The 17,521-nt window shown below is 37.5% G+C and overlaps 1 protein-coding gene across 5 annotated transcripts in view; it reads right to left on the bottom strand.

Moving 5' to 3' along the window:
* Window positions 1-17,041, bottom strand: part of rxrba (retinoid x receptor, beta a) — a 37,309-nt gene extending 20,268 nt beyond the window's left edge. For 2 of the 5 annotated variants that reach the window (XM_057827762.1, XM_057827764.1), the window contains exons 1-9: window positions 16,892-17,041; window positions 16,058-16,234; window positions 12,121-12,356; window positions 10,124-10,274; window positions 9,805-9,984; window positions 9,322-9,342; window positions 3,209-3,369; window positions 3,015-3,144; window positions 2,816-2,948 (exon numbers count right to left, since the gene is read on the bottom strand). In XM_057827762.1, coding sequence (XP_057683745.1) covers window positions 2,816-2,948; window positions 3,015-3,144; window positions 3,209-3,369; window positions 9,322-9,342; window positions 9,805-9,984; window positions 10,124-10,274; window positions 12,121-12,356; window positions 16,058-16,073 — 1,028 coding nt within the window. In that variant the 5' untranslated portion in view covers window positions 16,074-16,234; window positions 16,892-17,041. Of the gene's footprint in view, window positions 1-2,815; window positions 2,949-3,014; window positions 3,145-3,208; window positions 3,370-9,321; window positions 9,343-9,804; window positions 9,985-10,123; window positions 10,275-12,120; window positions 12,357-16,040; window positions 16,235-16,891 lie in introns of all 5 variants that reach the window. The other 3 variants (XM_057827763.1, XM_057827765.1, XM_057827766.1) reach the window with 2 other exon arrangements.
* Between the last annotated feature and the right edge of the window lie 480 nt (window positions 17,042-17,521).

The following is a 17,521-nucleotide window of genomic DNA, read 5'->3' as shown; positions in this document are numbered from 1 at the left end:
TTCCTGGTAATGTTAATAATAAAACTTTCCATAATATGACTTTTTTGTTATTGTCGAAATTGACAACATTTTTATAGATCGCTACAACCTTTAGCAATACACATGCTAATTTTGTACAACCAACATTAGGGGTTACTGCACCCAAAAGGTTTGAGAACCCCTGCTCTTGACATTTGGCAGCAACTTCAAAATAGAAGACTCAAATTCTACACAAACTAAAAAGTATTTACTGTGCATATAAAGAATACATTTTGAATGTTCATAAAATGTAACTGTGAACAATGAGAGACTTGTGTCTATTGCTATTATTTAATTCTCAATGTACCGTCTCACTAAAGTTTGGAGTTATTTGTTGAAAAAAACGTCTGAGCACAGAGACAAAAGAACTGTGTAATTAACAGAGAAGCGACACATTGTGATTGGATAGACAACACCATCTGCACATTGGATTTTCATTCTTCTAATTACTCAGGAGGAAACATCAGACCAGCCAGCCATATTGACGCAGAAGTACAGTAAATCTTAAATGAAATTAGTAGCCATCAGGCAGCCATTACTGTATTATACGCAAAGTTGCGGATGTGCTTCGCTATTGAATGTGCGCTGAATGCATATTAAACAGCGGCAACCCAGCAAGAGCGCACACCCAAAGCAAAACAGAAGGAAGCAGCAGCAGCAGCCAAAAGAACACAGCAGGTGCAAGTCACCCTCCCGGTCACATGACATCACTATAGTCACATGATCCAGATATGTGACAGCACTGTAAGACCTGAAGTGTGAAGCATTTTCTTTTGAACTCACTGTTTAAAACAACAACAACAACAACTATTGCCACTTATCAGTGTATTTGCTTTTTCTACAACACCCTATAATGCCACAAGGTGGCACTAAAGTACAGCTAATGCTAATGATATACAGTGGTAGAGGAGTTACTTAAAGGGTCTAAACAAGCCAAATTTAAGACTTTTATAGACTTTTTCAAGACCATAATAAATACAATTTGAGATCCATTTCACATCAGTATCGGAAAAAAGACTTGAAGGAAAAGTGGAGGCCCTGAATTACTTGCAACGTATATGAATTTATTTCTCTAATTTCTCTGTTGTAAATCAAGACTTGTAAACTCTTCAGCCAATGGCCGTTGGCTACTTACCCATGGATACAAGTACTGTAATTTAGGGCTGCAGCTATCGATTATTTTAGTTGTCGATTAATCGATAAGCTAGTTAGTTTGAATAATCGAGTAATTGGATAAGGAACATAAAAAATTAAAATACCTGAGCTGAGCCTCAAACGGTATAAAATAAATAAATAAATGAGAATCTATGTACAACAGAAGAACAATTTGCTAATTTACATAGCAAAAGTCGGCTCGCTTACAAGCTACAAAATGCTAACATTTTTTTAAAATTTTTTTTACAATGCACCTAAGAAATGGTTCAGACACATGTTCCCACAATAAAAAAAAAAAAATCCCACAATTGCTAAAAATAGCAATAGACTAAATCACGAATGCCTTAAAAAAAAAAATTACTCAAACAAAAACTTATGCTTATGTTGGTCTTAACAGGATGGATTCAGCCACGTGAAATGAGACGGACTAGAGGGCAGTGTATCCACCCAAATCAGGAAAACTAAATGCAAAAACTTTCAAAACAAACCATTACAATCCTACTTTAACTGAACAAATACTCGAAGCAGCAAAATTTTATACGAATCTTTTTTTGTAATCAAATACTCGAGTTAATCGATTGATCGTTGCAGCACTACTGTAATTTGGTTCTGTTTAAAAGTTTTCTACGGTGCAATGGAAACTAAGCTGTCAACACGCAACTACTTGAGCATACACTGCAAATTTATAACGTCTCAATCAGATTATTTTTCTTAAAGGGAACCACAGATAGAAAGACATGTAGTTCTTAAAAGATAAAAGTACGAGTTATATGGTGGTGGTGAGGCGAACGGGGGGGGACAGACAGTTGTATGGAGGAGGAGGATCTAAGGGCACAGGAGGGAGTAGTATTTGTAACTGTACCTACAGTAGTATTTATGAAGGATTGAGTGTAGGTCTTTGGGCTGTAGAACTGATAAATCGAATTATAATGTATTTTTATGGGCAAATCCCGCTCGACGTACGACCATTTTGACTTACAAAGTAGGTCCTGGAACGAATTAAATTTGTATGTAGAGGTACCACTTTATTGTCGCATTGGCTGCAAGTTTGAGACCCCTACCCTATATAAATGTAATAAAAACATTTTTAAAAAACCATACTTCATGCATACATGGGTTAAAAGAAATTGCAATTAACATTTTGAGTTACTAGAGAGGTCACAGTCAAGACACCGCTGTACTTCATACATGCCATACTGATTTCATACTTTCAGTACGAACTGTAGATTATTAAATTTAAAAGATTTAAGCATTCTACATTTTAAATCGTCAATGATGTGCGTTGTTTCAACTTTTCACCACTCACTGGATCTTACAACATCCATTCATTCTCTATGCTGCTTATCCTCACCAGTGAATTAAAAATAACACTTGAGATGTATCACTTCTCTATATTTCCTTGACATCAGTTGCTATTTTTGGGCCTCATTTTGTGGCATTAAAGAGTAAGCACAAAAGCTGAGGACAGCTCTCACAGAAAAGAAAGTCCCAAATGGACACGCTGTACTTCTCAACTGCCATTGACGGCACCAAATGTCTGACTCTAATCAAAATGGATGCTACGTCTAGCGTCGTCAACAACAGCAAATTAGTTAAGTTTTGTCATCAGCGTGAGTGTGTGTCAGCGCAACGTGATGCCTACCTGTCAAAGATGGCTCCGACGCCGGCGCTGTGAGCGCTGTTCCGATGCACGTGAAGGCCAGTGGCCAGTAAGATCCCGTCCTTCACTGTGATGGATCGGTGGGAGAATGATGCAATAAGCAGTTCGTTCCAACCTGCGGACAGGACATTTCTTATGACCGCTCAATTCATTTGAGTTTTGTCAGGATCACTTTCTATACCTGCACGTAGCAAGATGACCTGGTCGTCAAGGGGCAGCTCCGAGAAGTGGGGGATCCTCTTCGCCCACTCTACCAGGGTGAAGAGCTGCTTGTCAGCGGCTTGACAGATGTTTGTCACGGGGTCGTTGGGCTGAAGAAGACAATAAAGAACATCTCAAGATGAGGACTGTCAATCCTTTGATTCGTCAACTCACAGAGCTTCCCCCGGAGGTTCCGTCGGCATGAAGCTCTGTCTTTTGCTCCACGGCCATCTCCGCCTCCAAAATCTTCTCCACTGGCATCTCCTCGTTGACCGCGCTGGTGGATTCCACTTCGCCCTCACGCTCCTTGTTCCTCTGACGCTCCTCTTGAACCGCTGTGGCACAGTGGAACACAGGAGAACAAGTATGTTAAACCATAAATACAATGCTCCCAAATTTCTTGATGAATATACAGTAAAAGTGCTGCAACGATTAATCGATTAACTCGAGTAATTTGATTAGAAAAAAGCTCTGAATCAAATGTCACTGCTTCGAGGATTCGTTTAATTAGACTGCCGTTGTAATAGTTTGTTTTACAGTGTTTGCATTTAGTTTTATTGATTTAGGTGGATATACTGCCCTCTTTTGGCAACAGTGAATATGACATAACTCGTTTAACATGGCTGAATCCAGCTGCTCCCTGTCAAGAGCAATATAGGGTAAGTTTTTATTTGCTCTAAATTGTTTTTTATGCATTCTTAACTTAGTTCATAGGTATATTTAGCAGTTTTTTGTGGGAATATGTGTTTGGTTTGTTAAGAGCATTGTAAAACAATGTTAGCATTTTATAGCATTTAAGTTATCAGACTTTTTGAATGCATGTCAGCAAATTGTTCTTTTGTTGTACTTCGATTCTTTCATTTTTAAATGCATTTATTGCTCCTGTGAAATGCAAGTGCAATTCTGCATAGTTTGAAGAAACACTCAGGAAATTTATTTTGTATTCACATTTAATGCTCTTTTGAAAGTGCAATCTTTGCAAGCCTTTGTTTTACATATCCTAAAATGTATGCTGCAACGCATTGAATGTTCCTAGTCCGATTACTCGATTATTCCAACTAACAAATTGATAAGATTAATCCATTACTTATATAATAGGTAGCTGCAGCCCTAGAATATAATAAATGGCTTACAGTTAATTTGATTTTGTTGAGATGTGTCACCTCAAAATTAGGGGTGGGACTTTTAACACAATAATTACCGTACGATTACTGAATGACAAGACATTTAACTGATTAAAAAAAATAACCAGGGAGTCGTGTTCCAATCACGGAACCTTAAAACTACACAGAACTTTTGTCAAAACACAATTTCCCAATACACCAATTAAACTGCTGCGAATATGGCTACAGAAATGGAGAAATCATTTAAAATTTTAAATTTAAATCATTTAAATTTCATCTACAGCACATTTCATCTAGAGCTTAAAATATACTTTGATTAAAAACAATGCAGGCCTAACCGTAAACAGTACGGTACTGTAACATGTTTGGAACTTTTGTTCGAATTTAAAAAAAAAAAAAAAGAAAAAGAAAAATTTAAAAAAAAACTTTTTTTTCCCATACCGGATCGGGACTCGGCATAGGCAGATTCTCAAAATAAGCTGAAACAGACTCTGAATCAGGTGCAAAAATATGCGATTGGGACATCCCTAGTCAAAATGTCTTGCCAAGAAATTCGTACTTAAGAGTAAAAATAGGCTGCGGGCCAACTAAAGAACAAAATTATTTTTTTATAACATTGAATCAGCAATAACCAGTTCGGGGTGTACCCTGCATCCTGCCCGTTGTTAGCTGGGAATGGGTCAGGCGCCCTCAGGAGGATAAACGGTTCAGATAATGAATGAATGAATGAATTAGCATTATATACCGACACTGACAATGGCATTGAGTACTTTTTGGAGTATTGATAATATCAAGTTGAAACTTTGGTATCGTGTGAACAGTAGTCTTTGTGTGTGAATATCCCTGTGATTTATAGTCCAGTGCGTCTTTATACATGTATAAATCGAAAGTTACAAATCTAACTATAGTTCAATGAATCTCGTATGACCGCCATTGGGCATTGCTTACCCACACAGCACTTTGGCGGTCAATGAAATAGGAACTGTTTTCTTGTAAAATTGTGTGGGTGCGGCTTTTAGTCTATGGAGGACCAGGAGTGCAAAAATTCAATAAATAAATACACAATTAAATAAATAATTAAAAGTGTCATTAAAATGCTTTTATTTCAATATTTATTTATTTCAATATTTATTTATTTATTTCAATATTTATTTCAGTTTTTATTTATTTATTTCAATTTATATTTATTTCCGTTTTTATTTATTTATTTCAATTTATATTTATTTATTTCAATTTTTATTTATTTATTTCAATTTATATTTATTTATTTCAAAATGTTTTTCGATTTTTATTTATTTCAATTTTTATTCTTTTATTTCAACTTTTATTTATTTATTCCAATTTGTATTTATTTATTTCATTTTATATTTATTTATTTCAAAATGTATTTCAATTTTTATTTATTTATTTCAATTTTTATTCATTTATTTCAACTTTTATTTATTTATTTCATTATTTATTTATTTATTTCAATTTTTATTTATTTATTTCAATTTTTATTTATTTATTTCATCATTTATTTATTTATTTCAACATTTATTTATTTCACTTTTTATTTATTTCATTCTTGCACTCTTGTTCCCCGTGTGGCCGCATGAAATAATTTTATCTGTCATTGGCTCATCAAACTCGGTGGGCGGGCGTGAACTAGGCGGGGTCTGAGTTGATCGAGTAATAAGCGATTGCTTCGTCCTATTTCTTCCCAACATGGCGACATTATCTGAGATGTTGCATGAGCTCTCATGGGACATATTAGATCTCTCAGAACAAATTGAAGCAGGACATTTGGACCCTGAGTACGTGTCCTACAAAACAGAGCAATTAATTAACGTTATTGGCATCATCTCAGCTCTGTCAGATCAAGATGTTGATCGAAGAGTTTTCGATAATTTAGAACTGCGGTCAAGCCAGCCTCCACTCGTAAAACGAAGTCAAACCAGCCGCCCCTCATTTGGATTATTGTTTGCATTATGTGCATTACGGTAATGCAATGCGCTGGCTTCAGAATGCAATGAGGTGGCTTCAGAGCGCAAGTCCCTTTATTAAATATATGGGGGAAAAAACGGTGACCTATTCGACAACGGGTCCACTATTTCAAAACTTGATAAAAAAATAAAATAAAAATAAAATCTGGTAAATATCCAAGGACCGTTCCACTTCTGAGTTATACAAGAGTTTCCCGTAGGCAGACATCAGCCCATTTAAAGGCGCTGGCCCGCGCGATGTAGAAGCCACAGACTGGACTCCACCATGGGCTGCTGGTGGAGTTCTCCTCAGAGTGTCCTCGATTAAATTTGCTGCTTCTCTGAGCAGCTCTGGGCACATTTTGGACATTTGGACATATGTATGTTTTCCTTGGACAACACGCGAAATGCGTCAAAGCCTACTTCGTCGTTTTTGTGATTTTGAGGGAGCAATTATTTTTCAGATTATACGGATCTACACTGCCACCTTATGTATAGGGTGTACATAAAATTAGCCAATGCCTCAGGCGTCAATCTATTATCTGAGATCGACTAGTTAAGACTTGCTTTGCTGAGCAACCAATCAGATGTTAGAAACTTTGACGAGCAAACGTGACAGATAAAATTATTTCATGGTTGCACCTTCAGAGGAACAAGAGTGCAAGAATGAAATAAACAAAAGTTGAAATAAATAAATAAATGATGAAATAAATAAATAAAATCTGAAATAAATAAATAAAAGTTGAAATAAATGAATAAAAATGGAAATAAATAAAAAACGAAATAAATTTTGAAATAAATAAATAAAAATTGAAATAAATAAAAATCGAAATAAATAAATATAAATCAAAATAAATAAATATAAATTGAAATAAATAAATAAAAATTGAAATAAATATAAATTGAAACAAATAAATATAAATTGAAATAAATAAATAAAAATTGAAATAAATATTGAAATAAATGAATAAATATTGAAATAAAAGCATTTTAATGACACTTTTAATTATTTATTTAATTGTGTAATATTTATTGAATTTTTGCACTCTGGTCCTCCATATTAGTCCACATGCAAATGGCAGAAAACACAGACAAGGCTGAAAAAAAGTTTCTGCTCTTGCACCCCTCTTAAAAACATACTGCTATATTTTAAGCCAAAGGAACTGTTGTGTTTGATGGAACAATATGCTTATATGCTGCCATAGTAGTTTCATGGCGCATTAAGTCCCCAAACTGTTTTTAATTTGTTCGTTTTACCCTGGAGACCCCCGTTTACAGACACCGCGCAACCCCTTTTGTTTCAACCCAGCCATAAAAAGTAAGTAAGTAATTATTTTTATTATTCGAAATGTCTATCATTTTTAGCTTAGAATCATCAATTGATGTTTAACATTTCGTTTAAAAAAAAACACAAAAAAAAACGACTTAATGAAAATTTTCTATGAAATGTTCTAAACTTTTAAAGAAATTACGTCACAAAGAAACAAACAGTGTCTGTAAATAGGTCACGGATATCTACCTCATAACTATCGCTTAATTGTATTTTTTTTTTTTTTTTTTGTTACTGTCACATTTTCCCCGATATTTTAGATAAATAATCGATTCAAACAAAGAAAAATTGAAGGGAAAAAAAAAAACCTTTAAAAGGGTAAATATTTGAAAAAGAAAATCTCGACCACTCCTTGATGTCTGCGATTTCTGGATTGCGACCTTTGTTATATTACTGTGTTTCACCCATAAAATACCCCTAAGTCCGGTTGTGGCCATTCGGTGTCTTGACACTCGTTGTGATATTCTCCACTGAGTTTTTGAAACGAATTAAGGTAAGTACGCGATAATATGTCGTTAAAATCATCTTTAATTATGCTCTCTAATGTTCTCACCTCGAGTTAGGGTTTAGGGGTTTAATGTTTTATTTATTTATTTATTTATTTATTAAATGTTCAATTTCTTTCTTCCCCCAGGAAATTGAGATTTTAAGCAATTAATGATGTATCACATGCATACACATTCATAGGACAATTTTGAATATTGGCCAAATTGGGGGTCTCAGAGCGGAACTTAAAGTCACCTGAGTGTTTTCCACCAAATACAGTGGTACCTCTACATACGAATTCAATTCAGTCAAGGATCTGGTCAGGAAGTCCAAATGGTCATATGTGGATTTTCTCCTAAGTATACATTATAATTCGTCTCGCAGTCCAAAAACCTGTGCTAAATCCTTAATTAATACTGCTGGTACAATTACAAATAGCAACTACACATAGCAAAACAAATAAATTATTAATACAAATCGGAAAGATAATAATATAATAATAATAATGCAATGAATCAGGTTCTAATGTGGCTGTTGTGTTTTGCATAATGTTCCTGAATGCACCGTGTGTCTGACGAGAAAGAAAGAGGTGTGTTAGAGTGGGAAGTTTTTACTTTTTTCATGTTGTTGTTAGCATCAGCTACAGCAGACAGTAGCCGTGTTGAGTTGCACAAGTTCTGAAATAAATGATTCAAAACCCGACGAAGCTGGCGACTTCCTTGCCGTTGTTACATTAATAATAAAACAGAAATAAAAAAGCCTTTTTACTGTCACTTTAACTTATAGAGAATGAAGGTCAGAGGAGACAAGCCATACTGTCGAGCAAGTTTACTCACACACACACACACACACACACGCACACACACACACACACACACACACACACACCACGCTCCTATTTTTCTATCATTTCCTTCTTAATTTCAATAGTAAGTGTCACATTTTTGCCATTTTTCACCACCTGCACTAACCTTCTTGGGACCCAGGTGGATTTCTCTCCAATAAAATTTGCCGTGCATCTGTCTTGCGGGAAAACAATGAAATTGTGACGCTGTCATAAATCATCGTATTTCGAGCACGTCGCTATTTGTCTCAGCATATGACGAGTCAAATTTTACATCAGATGTCGAAAGGACATATGTCGAGGTACCACTTTATTATCTTGCATACAATGACCAAACACAACTTGATGACCAACTAAGGACTCAAGCTTATATTTTAAGCATCCATTAGCAGTTTTGCACAAAAACGTGGTACACATTTCAAGATATTTCAGAAACTGGAAAGCATCCCTGTAGTCCAGGCGTGACTACATATCGCTTCCCCTTGCTCGCTCAATCGAACCCACGCAAGTGCGCCCCCGTCCCCCCCTCTTGTCCTTACATCTGTCGTTCATCTTAGCCACTGCAGAGGGGGAGGAAAGGGGAGGACGAGAGGAAACAAAAAGAGGAGGAGAAGGGGAACGGGGGTTAGTGTTTGCAAAGCTTAGCCTCCCCCATGTCCCCCTCTACTACCACTGATTTATCCAGCTCAAACGCAATCATTTACAACACACACTCTCGTTAGGTCGAGTTTGAGAATTAAAGTGGACGCGGAGCTTCTTTCATTCCATACTCGGCTCAAATCGGAGAATCCGTGAAGCATTGCCATGACGACTGAGAAAACACCATCTGCCAATGGACTTGGGGCTCAAAATTGTGGTAGATTTTCAAATTAGTCAATTGTAAAAGTATTTTATCTTTATTAGACAAACTTAAAACTGTTCAAATCCTTTAAAAAAATCAGCTTCCAAACAGTAATTATTTGCAGATTTCTGCAATCGTACGTGAAATAAGACCTTTTTTTTCTGCTTTTACCCTAGCTTACCTTCTCTTTTCATGCCCATGGCCAGGCACTTCTGGTAGCGGCAGTACTGGCAGCGGTTCCTCTGCCTCTTGTCTACCATGCAGTCCTTGTTGTCCCGACAGGTGTAAGTCAGGTCTTTGCGCACCGTCCGCTTGAAGAAGCCTTTGCAGCCCTCGCAGCTATACACTCCGTAATGCTTTCCTGGTGGGAGAAGCAAAAATAGTCAATGTCTGTCCATTTTTTCAACAACGACTTGCTTTTTACACTAAAAACTACTCTAAAAATTGGGAATCTACATGGTTTTTGTGATATGAGGACGACAGGGATGAAAAGTACTCACCAGAGGATCGATCGCCACAGATGGAACAAAGGCGTTTCTGGGAAAGCATCGGGCCTGGGCTGTGCGCCGACAGCTTCAGGCCGATGGGAGGTTTGACGTCATCGGAGCTGCTAACCGCGTGAAGTCCTGACATGGACACGGTGGAGTTTATCTGAAAAAATGATGACAGAGGATGACTACAAAACCTGGACATCATAGACATGGAAATTTGGACTTGATGAGAATTCTTTCACACAAGCAAACAAGGCAACTCTTAAAAATGCCCTGTATCTGTATCAGTCATTTCACGTGTTTTTGGTGGAAATAAACAATACAGTGGCTATACTTCTACTCTGATCCACTAGTTGGCAGCGCACACCAGCCTTGCAATCTGTTAAAGGAACAACAAAATCTCGTGAGAGTTATCCCAGGTGGCTTCTTTACACTATAGTCTTGTGGGGTTTGGCGCCACGGAGGTGGTGATCCACGACGCCCCGAAGCACCTTTATAAGTTTTGAATTTGAGCTGATTTTGGCTTTTGCTGCAAAAACAGCAGCATGGACATATGACAAGAGCCGCGCCATATATAAACAAGTGTTCTACCTCAACTGCAAAAGTTTTCTGTCATTCAGTCCCGAAGGTATTAGCTATTTTTTATGTACCATAAATGCAGGGAGACATCCCTCACTTGCAACTGCAAGGCTCAACCCTCCCGCACTGGTTTTTTCTCAGTGTCAGTGTGCTAGCTGTGCTACAGGATGGCTGGAGAAGGTGAAACTCCTGAACTCCCCCCTCCCATCAAAAAAACAAAGTCGCTGGTATGGGAATACTTCGGCTACAGAAAAGTTACAGGAGGAGGAGGGCCAACCGACATGTAAAACATGTTTGCGGAGGGTGGCTGCCGAGGAGGCAAAACCTCCAATATGATTTCGCAAACAACTTTCTTAACCTGGCAATTATAGGACAGCAAGCCTATCAATAACTAAAAGGCCTCGCAATAACTTACTAACTTATAACTAGCACTGTAAAATGCAAACATTTGCTAATTGCCATACTAAAGTTTATCACTCAGTGATGGAAAAATACGGCCTCTAGAACAGTAACAAAATTTTGCATACTGGCAAAACAGGACTGGAAACAAACACACACATCCCAATCCACCGACACCGTGGCAAAAACATAATAAAGTATATTATCGGGCCGATAAATAATGTTATTGGATTTATTGGGATGACGTCATAAATCCTATTATTGGACCGATAATTATCGAACCGATAATTATCGTCCACCTCTAAAAAAATATATATATATATATATATATATATATATATATATATATATGTATTTTTAAGAGCTACTAAGTAAAAAAATAATCCAGAAACACAATGGCACAGCCAAAACACACAAAATATATACATTGTACATTGTACTCCGCAACGCTCCCAAAAAAAGCAGAAGAGGAAGTACTGTGAACAGTACCGTACTGCCACGTATTTTGAAGTTTTGTTCAACTTAAAAAATGGAAAAAAAGTATCAGTATCGGAAGATTCTCAAAATCAAGTGACTCGCAGTTGGGTGCAAAAATATGCAATCAGAACATCCCTACTGATTATATTTGATCAGACAGCAAGAACTAAATTTTACATTACCTTAATAAATAAGGTTGTCAGAAGTATCAAAGTAACAATACTGAAATGATGCATCTGGATACGATATACAGTTACTGTATGATTTCAAAAGATTCGGTTTTCAGTTGTTTTTGCATGAACAGAGGCCACCAGAAATTTATTGTCATGTGGTAAATTTGATTTTGCGCTACTCTTGATAGCAACATACAATTATTTTGCATTTTTATTCGTAACTCATTAGACACCACTGACTGACGCCCAATCCATTTGAAGTGGGAGGGTTGGCAGCGAATGAATGAATTCACCCTCCCAGTTAAAATTAATTGGACGTCTACTATTTATAAATCCGTTGGTCAAAGAGTGTTTGGCTCGGAACAGATTTTCACTTACCTGTGGACTACTAATGGGACCATACCCAACCGACGGCGTACCAGGCAGGCAAGGGGAGCCGAGCGAGGAGCTGATGACCGAAAACGGGGAACCAATGCTACTGATTGGGCTGTTTACCCCGGCGCTGGAAATGGGAGGGAGGGAGGTCATGGAGGCCGCTGCCGCTGGTACGAGAGGTGGCGAGCGCTGGCCAGAGGGCGGGGAGGACACCGACGAACTGTCAGGGCTCCGTGAATCTGGAGGGAAGAGTTTTAACCCCATTAATCAGAGATTCCCCAACCACTTTGCCGTCAACTTGCATTAAATGATTTCAGATTAGTTGAGAAATTATTTAGGAGTTTACTGACATATCTATTACTTTTCAACTGGGAACGATGATTTGAGATGTTGTACATGTACAAGCGTTTCGAGTCAAGAGCGAGTTGACAGGACGTGTTAAGTCAGACAACCGATGTACTCAAACAGCGCATAATAGTAAAATGATTGAAAAAATATTTGTCTTTGATTAGTCAAACAAGAAAATATTGCGTAAAAATGTGCTTCATGGGTTCTCAAAAGGAAGGACAATCGCCACTATTGATTATTAGGTTCTCTCTGGTGGTATGTAAATGAAATATTGGCAACATAGTGTTCAATAATGTTAGCTTTTACAAAGTAGAAACCTGTCATGCCCCTGCTCATATTGTTGTTGGTGTGTACACTATCGTTTTTTAGCTATTCCTCCGTTATTCATAGACCGATCACAATGAAATTTGATAAATATATTCTTGGGATGTATACGGATCGATTCTGGCATCCTGATTTCTTGGTTTTTTGCATAGACTTCATAATGTATTGACATGAAACATTCCCCATTCAATTTTCAACGGTAAAAATCTCTTTGTTTACATATGGCGGCCGGTAATTTCCTCACTGACTAGCCTCACGGTTCGCAATATTTACGTAAAATAAATGCTACCTGTACGTTTTTTAATTTTTGCTTTTAACCAACAATTGAGACTGTTTTACGTCCATATCTATCAAGAATTCTGGGATTTAAGCATTTATTCACAAGAATTTTCAACGTTAAAAAGCTCTTTGTTTTCCTATGGCGGCCGGTAATTTCCTCACTGACTAGCCTCACAGTTCGCAATATTTACGTAAAATAAATGCTACCTGCACATTTTTTTTTTGCTTTTAACCAAGACTCGAGACTGTTTTACATCCATATCTATCAAGAATTCATGGATTTAAGCATTTATTCACAAGAATTTTCAACGGAAAAAGCTGTTTGTTTACATATGGCGGCCTCTAATTTCCCTACTGACTAGCCTCATAGTTCGCAATATTGACGTAAAATAAATGCTACCTGCACGTTTTTTTTTTTTTTTTGCTTTTAACCAAGAATCGAAACTGTTTTACGTCCATATCTATAAAGAATTCAGGGATTTAAGCATTTATCGACAAGAATTTTCAACGGAAAAAGGTCTTTGTTTACAAGGCTGGCGCTAATTTCCTTACTGACTAGCCTTATAGTTCGCAATATTTACGTAAAATAAATGCTACCTGTACGTTTTTTTTTTTTGTCTTTAACCAAGAATCGAGAGTGTTTTATGTCCATAACTATGAAGAATTCAAGGATTTAAGCATTTATTCACAAGAATTTTTTACTGTAAAAATTTCTTTGTTTACATATGGCAGCCACTAATTTCCCTACTGACTAGCCTCATAGTTCGCAATATTTACGTAAAATAAATGCTACCTGTACGTTTTTTAATTTTTGCTTTTAACCAAGAATTGAGACTGTTTTACGTCCATATCTATCAAGAATTCTGGGATTCAAGCATTTATTCACAAGAATTTTCAATGGAAAAAGCTCTTTGTTTTCCTATGGCGGCCGGTAATTTCCTCACTGACTAGCCTCACAGTTCGCAATATTTACGTCAAATAAATGCTACCCGCACATTTTTTTTGCTTTTGACCAAGACTCGAGACTGTTTAACTTCCATCTCTATAAAGAATTAAGGGATTTAAGCATTTATTCACAAGATTTTTCAACGGAAAAAGCTCTCTGTTTACATATGGCAGCCGCTAATTTCCTTACTGACTAGCCTCATAGTTCGCAATATTTACGTAAAATAAATGCTACCAGCACGGTATTTTTGCTTTTAACGTAGAATCAAGACTGTTTTACGTCCATATCTATATAGAATTCAGGGATTTAAGCATTTATTCACAAGAAATTTCAATGGAAAAAGCTCTATGTTTACATATGGCGGCCGCTAATTTCCCTACTGACTAGCCTCATAGTTCGCAATATTGACGTAAAATAAATGCTACCTGCACGTTATTGTTTTTTTTTGCTTTTAACCAAGAATCGAAACTGTTTTACGTCCATATCTATAAAGAATTCAGGGATTTAAGCATTTATCGACAAGAATTTTCAACGGAAAAAGGTCTTTGTTTACAAGGCGGGCGCTAATTTCCTTACTGACTAGCCTTATAGTTCGCAATATTTACGTAAAATAAATGCTACCGGTACGTTTTTTTTTTGCCTTTAACCAAGAATCGAGAGTGTTTTATGTCCATATCTATGAAGAATTCAAGGATTTAAGCATTTATTCACAAGAATTTTCACTGGTAAAAATTTCTTTGTTTACATACGGCAGCCACTAATTTCCTTACTGACTAGCCTCATAGTTCGCAATATTTAGGTAAAATAAATGCTACCTGTACGTTTTTTAATTTTTGCTTTTAGCCAAGAATTGAGACTGTTTTACGTCAATATCTATCAAGAATTCTGGGATTCAAGCATTTATTCACAAGAATTTTCAATGGAAAAAGCTCTTTGTTTTCCTATGGCGGCCGGCAATTTCCTCACTGACTAGCCTCACAGTTCGCAATATTTATGTCAAATAAATGCTACCCGCACATTTTTTTTGCTTTTGACCAAGAAAATGACTGTTTAACTTCCATCTCTATAAAGAATTCAGGGATTTAAGCATTTATTCACAAGATTTTTCAACGGAAAAAGCTCTCTGTTTACATATGGGAGCCGCTAATTTCCTTACTGACTAGCCTCATAGTTCGCAATATTTATGTAAAATAAATTCTAACTGCATGTTTTTTTTGCTTTTAACCAAGAATCGAGACTGCTTTACGTCCATATCTATATAGAATTCAGGGATTTAAGCATTTATTCACAAGAAATTTCAATGGAAAAAGCTCTATGTTTACATATGGCGGCCGCTAATTTCCTTACTGACTAGCCTAATAGTTCACAATGTTTACGTAAAATAAATGCTACCTGTACTTTTTTTTTTTTTTTTTTTGCCTTTAACCAAGAATCGAGACTGTTTTATGTCCATCTCTTTAAAGAATTCAGGGATTTAAGCATTTATTCACAAGCATTTCAACGTAAAAAGCTATTTGTCTGTGTTTCCACTCGGTCAGCTTTACGGAGATAGGCCCCCTTTGAATCGGCCCCGCGCCCCATGTCCCCTCAATACTTTATGAAGTCTATGGTTTTTGCATCAGGGCTGATTTATAAATTAATTGGGGACTTATTGTTGCCAGTAGGTTAGGAGTTAGCCGGTAGAGGGCATGCTCGCTCTTCAGGTCACAGACTTCAGCTTATAGTAGCACATTTGTGATTATTTGTAAGTATTTTTTGTTAAATTATTTTATGTAAAACATGTTAAATGAAAAAATATCACATTTTGAATTTATTCCTGTAAGACTCAAGATTATTTTGCTTTTATTATTACGTTACAAATGCTTTCCGTGTAGATAGTAGTTTATTTTAATTTAGTACAGTATGATTATTTCTATACTGATGTTTTGCATTCAAAACAAATTTTCGTGAAATTAAGATTTTTTTTTTTTTAATGTATATATTGACGTCTGTACATGGATTGCGTGGCAGTTTAGCTGCAGCTTACCGTGACTTGGTTCTCACCTCGACTGTCTCCCATGGTCCTAAATTTCACGGCAAGGTAAATTTCACGGCAAGGGGTGTCCCCAGGACTCACTGGCCGCTGCACACAGTCCTCCGCGTTTACAGCCCGCCGTTAAACTCGAGACCGCGGACTAGGGCCCGGGCCGGAGTTGCTTTTCGGGAACCAAAAATACGGCTCTGACATGCCAACACATGCAGAACGGGAATGCATTAAATTAGACGAAAATCAACATGTAAACAACATCAAAAATCAATGCGTCTGTGTGCAGTCAGTGTTCATGTTCAAGACATAATCGTGTGTTTTTATTGATTGGAATGTCCTTTTAAATCAAATACGCGAGCGCAAACAGCTGTTTGACAGACGCCAGCATGCCATGTGTGGGGAATCAAAACATGCTAAAGCGGCATTAATTATGCATGAAACACATTTAGGCAGCTCGCAACGATGGCCGTTTTTTTATTTTTTTTATTTTACATGCCAGTACTAAAAACAATTTCAGGGTTCGTATGGCAATTAGCTAAGAGCTAGCTTCCAAATAGTTAGCTCGACATGAAACGACTTTACATCCCGACGGGACAAACCTTTACTTTGATCGTTAGGCAAAAACGTAGACCAAGAGTGTGTGTGTAGTCATAATTCCCCTAAATGCGCGTTTACAGTCTCCAAAGTTGGCAAAGCAAACGAGGTGCTAACCCATGCTAGCTGGCTTAGCTACGTGCTATGGTGTTTGCGATTTAGCACAAAGGCTAACTCGGAAGCTAAAGTGTCCGCGTCGCCCACACCGGTGATTGTCAATATCGCAGATTTGGCGTAAAATGATGCAGATTACTGACATTTGGCTGCAGCTTCCTCGCATGAATCGATGTTGCCGACTAGGCCCCGTGTGTCTGTCTGGCCCCCCCTCACCACCTCCACCGCCACAGCGCGCGCACACGCACTCACTTTGGCCCGCAGACAGCCCTCCCTCCCCCCGCTAGGATGAGAACATGTTGACGGTGGAGGCGGTGGAGCGTTTGTCAGGAGGATTCAACTGTGTAGTTCAGAACAGTGATCCCTCGTTTTTCGCGGTTAACGGGGACCAGGACCTAACGCGATAAGTGAAAAACCGCGAAGTAGCGCCCCCCCCCCCCCCCCATTTTTTTCTTGGTTTTTCCCCCCGTGTGTTCAATGTATTTATTCAGATTTATCATTGGAAAGAGATACATAGAAGACATGTTTTTCCACTTTTTTTTGGTCTCATCTGACCAAAGCACACGGTCCCAGTTGAAGCCTGGGACCGTGTGTATTTTTGTGTGTGACCAAGATTGAGCTTTTTGGCAATAAACACTCTAAGTGGGTCTGGCGTGCCACAAAAGATGCGCATGCTCAAAAGCACCTCATACCCACTGTGAAGTATGGGGGTGGGTCAGTGATGCTGTGGGGCTGTTGCGCTTCCAAAGGCCCTGGGAACCTTGTTAGAGTGC

Source organism: Corythoichthys intestinalis, chromosome 22, assembly GCF_030265065.1.
Source record: "Corythoichthys intestinalis isolate RoL2023-P3 chromosome 22, ASM3026506v1, whole genome shotgun sequence".
NCBI classification, from domain to species: domain Eukaryota; kingdom Metazoa; phylum Chordata; class Actinopteri; order Syngnathiformes; family Syngnathidae; genus Corythoichthys; species Corythoichthys intestinalis.
This window is presented reverse-complemented; position numbering and strand designations above follow the sequence as displayed.